At 44.9% G+C, this 7,199-nt stretch overlaps 1 protein-coding gene across 2 annotated transcripts; it reads right to left on the bottom strand.

The window, feature by feature from the left end:
- Positions 1 to 284: 284 nt before the first annotated feature.
- Positions 285 to 6,802, bottom strand: IRX1 (iroquois homeobox 1). Of its 2 annotated transcripts, none has more exons than XM_020973924.2 (4): positions 6,080 to 6,802; positions 1,623 to 2,640; positions 1,136 to 1,208; positions 285 to 758 (listed from the first exon to the last, which is right to left on the bottom strand). In XM_020973924.2, exons 1-4 carry the CDS (start codon positions 6,338 to 6,340, stop codon positions 701 to 703), a joined length of 1,410 nt encoding a protein of 469 aa, XP_020829583.1. In that variant the 5' UTR covers positions 6,341 to 6,802; the 3' UTR covers positions 285 to 700. The 2 variants fall into 2 exon arrangements, with proteins under 2 accessions (XP_020829583.1, XP_020829584.1); XM_020973925.2 differs by lacking the exon at positions 6,080 to 6,802 and adding an exon at positions 5,383 to 5,518.
- Positions 6,803 to 7,199: the final 397 nt, after the last annotated feature.

The following is a 7,199-nucleotide window of genomic DNA, read 5'->3' as shown; positions in this document are numbered from 1 at the left end:
GAGTTTAAAAGAATAACTTTAACTGCCAACAGAAAAATTGAACTCTTAAAAAAAGGCTTGTTTAAAATTCAAACATCTATACTAGAAAATCTCCTATGTTTGTTTCTTTCCCATACGGCAGTAGGAATAAGCCAAGCACACAGTTTGGCAACTTTTAAACTACAAGCACCTTAAGAATTCATTGAAGACTAATAATGTAATAAGGGAAAATGAGAAGCTTTCAACAGGAATTCAAAATTCAGCTCTAGATTCTTCATATACAAAATACATCAGAAAGAGAAGAGTTCATAATTTCATTTAGTTTATTAGACAAAAATATATGATTTAGACAAGTTTCGCTGACCCGCTATTTACAATCTGAAATCACTATATACAGAAAGGGAAACACACACACACACACACACACACACACACACACACACACACACACAAGCACATGGGGAACATTTACCAAACAAATAATCGAAGAATGGTTAGAATAACACGATCTGAAATGGTACAGAGAAGAAGGGATTCAACTACGATGTGGATGAATCGCTTTTATGGATTTGCACCTTATTGCAAAAAGTGATTGATGGGAGTCGTTTATATCATTTCCATTTTGTCCTTTATGCCAGTCTCTGAAATATTTTTTATTCCCCCCCGTGTCTCCTCCCACCCACCCCTTTTTCCTCCCCCAACCCCCCTCAAAAAAAATTAATCAAGCGGAAGGGAGAGCTGCTAAAATTCGCGGTGTTCCCTCTTGCTGAGCCAAAGAGCTGTAGGGGAAAAAAATAGACGTCACAATTTGTCAGTAAAAAGACCAACTGAAAAGTATTACCTCGGCTTGCTTGGCTATTAAAACGAATGGGAAACAAGAGCCCCCATTTAAACAAGGGAAGGAACTGACAGAGCCCGCGAGTAGCAGCAGCAGCAGAAGCCATGCCCTTGAAGCTCCACTATACTAAGTTTGTCCCCAAGTTACCAGTTCCCTAGAGTCCATTCCAAATGATTACGCCTTGATGGAGGCCAGGCTACTGTAAAAGATAGCCGGCGCTATCTTTTTGATTAGTTCTAATTATCCTCCAGATTCTCGCCTTCAACCTTCTTTTTCCCATCAGATTTAACATTACTTTAGGAAAATAAAACAACTCACTTGTCGCGGACAGGTTGAAAGGGCGATTTTAACTGTTGAGGAGGAGAGTCGGTCCTGGGTACATTTTCTCTTTCTAGAGGGAGGAAAACAGAAGCAGACCTTTTAAAAACCCGAATGAGGAGCCCATACTCCCAACCCCCCAGGAAGAGACAGTTTTCAAGACCCTCCTCTCCCAGATGAGTTAGTCTATTCGACTCCCCCGCATTTCCAAAACGAGTGGTTAGCTCAGATTATCCAGCTACATTGACTTTCTCCGAAATGGTTTAGGAATCAACACAAAACAGGGCCCAGAGGGCTTTGTAAGCAGCCCAGAGTCCAAGCGCCTTGTCCCGTCTCTGATGAGATCCCCAGGTGGATCCCCTTAGGCCCCCAGAACAGAAGTACAGACTTTGAACTTAGGGGGATTTTTTCCTTCTGAACCGGGTTGCTCCCGCCCTTGCTGGCCGAAGCTCTGGGTGGGGAAGTAGTCAGCAGCAAAGTAGTTTACCTGTGTGTTTTGGACTGGTTCTTTCTGAGGCTTTGTCGCTATTGAGCGCCCCCAGAGTGGCTGTGAGCACGGAAGGCGCTTGCTGGGCCTGGAGGTGGTGGTTGTGGTGTGCTGCGTGATGGTGATTAACTCCTAGGAAGGACCTAACATTCAAGAGAGAGCTCTGAGTGAGAAAAGCCCCGTTTGTCCAGTTGTGAAATTTGCCAATTTGGCACGTGTAGAGTCCGTGGCTGGGCAGGAAAGCGGGGTGTTGGAGCTGAGGGGAAGTGTGATTGACCTGGGAAGAGGGAGGGGGAGGAGGAGGCGGGGAGGACTTCAGGGCGCCATCAGGGCTGGTGGCAGTCTCCGCCAGAGACCAGATCTTGGGTTTATTGTGAGGTGGCCCCGGCAAATTGCTTTGTCCGCTAGGGCTCAAGATCCGTGTGCTACTGTCAGAGGCATCTTTCGACAGGGACAGAGAGTCTTTGGGTTTAAGTCCTTCAGATCCAGACAAGGGTAACTCCTTCTCCCTGTCTGGGTTATCTTCTTCACTGGCCCTGAGATTGTCAGACTTCTCCTCCTCCTCCTCGTTGCTCTGTTCGCCGTCGTTCTCGTCAATCTTGTCGATATCTATGCTCTCCAGGTCGATCTCCTCATCATCTTCTGTCTTTTCTGGATCCCCTTCGTTGTCGCTGCCGAAAAGGTTGCCGTCCTCCTGGTCTTTGCTTCTTGCCCCCCAGGTCACTTTGTTTTCCTTCTTGAGTCTCCGGCGAGCGTTGGCAAACCAGGTGGAGACCTGGGTGAGGGTCATCTTGGTGATAATGGCCAGCATGATCTTCTCCCCTTTGGTGGGATAGGGATTCTTGCGATGCTCATTCAACCAGGCCTTCAGGGTACTGGTGCTCTCCCGAGTGGCGTTCTTGGGCCTCCCCGGGTCCCCATATTGGAACTGTCCATAGGGGTAATAGCCAGGAGCAGTGTGGGCTGCGAAGGTTGCAGGGTGGACTCCTGGATTGTCCTTAAGTTCATACTGAGAACCCTGGAGCGACATATTCAAGGAGGGAGGGAGGGAAGGAAGGAGGGAAGGAGAGAGAGAGTGAGAGAGAGAGAGAGAGAGAGAGAGAGAGAGAGAGAGAGAGAGAGAGAGAGAGAGAGTCTATGAGTCTCCATAATAAGTACAGCCAGATTGTAGTTCTTCCTTTCTCATAAGGTTAGATTATCTAGATTCATTGTCACTCAGTGTACCCTTGGGTTTTTAGGAAGCATTCGATAACCCCCCCCAAAAAAAAAGCAGTCCCATTTTCTCCCCTCCCTCCATACCACCTCTCTAACTTTCGGGGGGGGGGGGAAGGCAGGATATTTTATTAGAATTGTTGTTCCTGAAGATCCTCTACACTTTTGAGGTAGGAGAAAAGGCAACCATTAAACTCAGAATTTCCCTAAACTAACTGCAGCCTCATTTTCCATCCACCTATCTTCCCTTCCCTTTCCCCCTCAGCATACCTCCTTCCCACAAAACAAGGATCAAAGTACTTAATAAAAGATTAATTTTGAGTTTATTTTTAGCTAAAATGAATGTCCTTGAATTATAAAACTGAAAGTTTTTTTTTAATCAAGTTGCAAAATAAGCAGTTCATACCAACCCCCTCAACACCCATTTTACATTGAGGATGGAAAACATAACAACAGATTCCTTTTAAATCCCAGTTCAAATTTAAAAAAAAAGAATGTTCCTTTTACCTTAAAATTAATCTTAATGGAATAGTTAACAAGTACTTACATCAGATACTAGAGTGCACAGGTAATTTTGCATTGCAATGCTTTCCACAACACCCCCCCAGCAAACAAAAATAAATAAAAACAAAAATTCCACAAAATCCGATCCTCAGCCTTTTATATAAGCACAAAGACATACAGTAAAATATTAACTTCTAAGGAAGGGGAAATAAGCTTCAAGAAATGGAGCCTGACTCAGTCTTCCTAGAAATGCTATTTGGATACTTTATCTTTTAAGTTTGGCTTTGATCTGAAAGAGCAAACACAAACTGTTTGCTCGCTTTTAGAGGCCATGATTTATTTGCAATCAATATTCTTTTTATCATCAGTAGTAAAACACAGCAAGTCAAATTATCCCATCAGGTGTTTTGGTAAATAACATTTTATCTTTCTAACAACCTCATTAGGCCTCATTATTACTGCAAATTGTCCAGACATTCTCACACAACTTTATCCTCTGACTTTCAAACACCTGATAATAAAAACCCAAGCACTGAATCAGGATATGAAACACAGTTTCTGAGAACTGTGAAACACACAACACAACACACAGACAGACAGTCAGACATCGTGAGCAAGATTTTTATTTAACTCCAAATATAATTATGCTGCCTTGATCTGTTCACCAGATTTTAAATAGAACTATACTGGATTACCCCATCACCCAATCCCTATAGAATTTCCTTAAATGATATACATTTGCATCAGGCCTTAATCTAAGAGGGAAAATTAGTGATTTTCATTCATTTACTCAGCAAACATTTGTCAATTAAAAATAACTGCATTGGTAAAGGAAGCATCTGGACTTTGAAAAGTTGCAAAGAGGTTCCTTTTTTTCCCCAAAAAATATTTGACTGAAGTATTAAGCAGAAAGTGCCAAGAAAGACATTTCAGGGCTAAATTTCATTTTTATTATACTTTATTACAGCAGTGGAGTTTCAGACGTTTTCTTTATCTTCTGATTTGGATTATTTTAAAATGCTGTTTCTGCCTCATCTTTTCTGAGTTCTCTTTTGAAGAAACTGCTTGTCAATTTCTTATCGTTTTCGTGATAACTTTTCTGAAAGGGATAAAGGTTTCATGGGGGTTTTGCTTCGCTTTCGTGATAAGAAACTTGAAAGGTTGTCTGGGTGCAATAGATTTTTAGTTTCATAACTTGACACAGTGTCATTATACATATATTTATTTTTGACATTTTAGGGAGGTTGGTTTAACCTTCAGAGATCTTTTGAAAGAAAATTAAATCCGGGAGCAGTGGTAGACTGAGATTCCTATCTATTATCCGTTAGTCCGAGCACTTACTTACAAGTAAGTGTACGCGTGTACACACACAGAAACACACATACACACGCACACACACACACACACACACACACACACACACACACACCCATAAGTTTAAACCCCTACCTTAGTAATCAGAAGTGGAAATAGATAAGTTAGACAAGACTGGCCTTTTTCTCTTGCCAAGAAATAAAGCAGGAATTAAATTCCTATCCTTCCTTCCCCCCCGCAAAAAAAAATCTGAGAAAAGTCCAATTAATTTTAGAACAAGTCATACTTTCTCCTCTCCCCCTCTCTATTTAATACAATATGAGCTATTTTTCATATGATTCAAGTGAAAACTTTGGCAACTTAGGGAAGTCAAAGTAAACAAAGTTCCACAGACGGGAATAAGCCATATTAATCCCAAATTCAAAAGCATCTCAAGTTCGTAAAGGTACCTGATCCGGCTTCGTGCATGCTTAGCAGCTCTCCTAGTTTTATCTCTTTATTTTGCGATGGTTTTCTTCAGATAAAAGTCTAGCATAACTAACTGCACGTGAGATAAAATCAGCTGTCTAAAAGGTGAGCAAAGACGACCAAGGTAGGAGAGAGACAGAAACAGAGAGACACGCAGAAAGCAGCAGAAAACTTAGGGCAGAGGGGGAGTAGCAGAAAAGTGTTTGTAAACAGAAAGCGAGACTGATAGGAAAATAAGAACAAGAAGCGCTAGCTCAGTTACCAAGAGGAAAACTGAAGTTTGGTTCCTCGTAGCCACAGCCCCCCGGAAGGATCGGTAGATCGGTCTTGCGTCCAGACCCAGACACACAGCAACCACTCCCCGATCCCTTTTAGAGATTCCCATCCCCCTCACTCGCTTTCCCACTCCTGCGCTTTGGGTGTCGGGAGCAGAAAACCCCTGCCCCACCCCCTTCCCCCTTCCCCAGACTGGCACCTCCAGCTTTTAACAAACCTTGCTTTCCTCTAGGGCTCTCCATAGCCAGAAATGGAGACGGAATCTAATCGCATTGAGTGCAGGAGGTTACCTACTGCGACTCTTGATTCCCCCCCCCTTACCCTTTGGCTGTTGCCTCAATCGCTCTGAACAATCTGCTAAGTGGGGTCCAAGCTGCTGCAACAACCTATCTACCCAAAAACCAGCCGCTTATCATCTTCCCGTTTCTAGTTCTCAACCCAACTCCAAATACAACACACAAACGCGCGCGCGCGCGCGCACACACACACACACACACAAACACCATTCTTCTCCTCTCCCCCCCTTTCCCTTTTGCACCCGGACAATGTCTCTCCAAAAACCAAAGAAAGAATGACAAATTCACAGAAAAGGAGCAACGACAAGAAAAGAAGTGAATGAAAGCTGGAAGTTGAAAGGAGAGAGAGAGAGAGAGAGAGAGAGAGAGAGAGAGAGTTAGACTTACCATCTGGGAAAAAAGGCTGAGGTCCGCAGTGTAGGGCAAAAAGGCGCTGTAGTTGGGCGCGCTGTAGGGGCTGGCATACATGCCTAGCACAGAGGTGACAGCGGCTGAGCCGCTCCCGAGTTCCGCGCCCCCAGGCCGGCCCGAGGCGGCTGCGGCTGCTGCAGCGGCTGCGGCTGCGGCCAGGACCCCAGGCCGGTCGCTTCCGTACACAGCCTGGCTGGCGCTGAGATACTGCGGGTAGCCCAGTTGGGGGAAGGACATCTCCAAGGCGCAAACACAGCAGCGACGGCGGCGACGGCGGCGACGGCGGAGGAGGCAGCAGAAGTCGAAGTATTAAAGGGGGAGGGGGAGGGAGGAGGGAGGAAGAGGAAAGGGGAGGGGGACAAATAATAAAAGAGGGGGGATGGGGGAGGAGAAAAGCAACCAAGAAGGTGTGGAGGGGGGAAGCAATAGAAAGGGGGGGGAAGAAAATAAGGGGAAAACGTATTTTGCTTTGGTAATAGAAGTCAAATCTAGACGAGAGATTTGGAGAGATTTTTTTCTTTTTTCGTTCTTATTTTTTTCAGTCAAAAGGTCTGTGTTGCGATCTATACGTGGAAGAGTGGATGGATTCAATGGGGTGTCTTTCCTCAAATCTCGGCTCTTCTGTGCTCTTAAATCCCTTAGATGTGATCTGATCAACAATTGAGCTCCAACTGATGTGTCTGCCCTTAGGTCCTAGGCTGATCTTTCAGATACAATTTGAAGTTGATGCTTTGATTGGCATCCACTTGAGCTGCAAGCCCCGCCCCAGGCTCGCCTTCCCTCCTCCTCCTCCTCCTTCCTCTCTCTCTCTCTCTCTCTCTCTCTCTCTCTCTCTCTCTCTCTCTCTCTCTCTCTCTCTCCTCCCTTTCCCCCTTTTCTCACCCTCCCTTTCCTCCTCTTCCCCCCTCCCTCCTTTCTCCCTGGGTGAAACACGTGGTGTACAGCCCTGGCTGGGCTACTTTCCACTGTGAGTGTGTATCTAATGTTTAGCAATGGGCTCCTTTCAGAAAAGCCCCCACTGCTGTATGACAACCTGTCTACACGATTTTACAGCTGTCCAACATTGGGGTTTTGCTGTTTTGCAGCCTTAGTGTGT

This window comes from Phascolarctos cinereus, unplaced genomic scaffold (genome assembly GCF_003287225.1).
Source record: "Phascolarctos cinereus isolate Bilbo 61053 unplaced genomic scaffold, phaCin_HiC Scaffold_4;HRSCAF=312, whole genome shotgun sequence".
NCBI classification, from domain to species: Eukaryota; Metazoa; Chordata; class Mammalia; order Diprotodontia; family Phascolarctidae; genus Phascolarctos; species Phascolarctos cinereus.
Note: the sequence above shows the minus strand (reverse complement) of the source record. Positions and strands in the feature narration are given on the sequence as shown.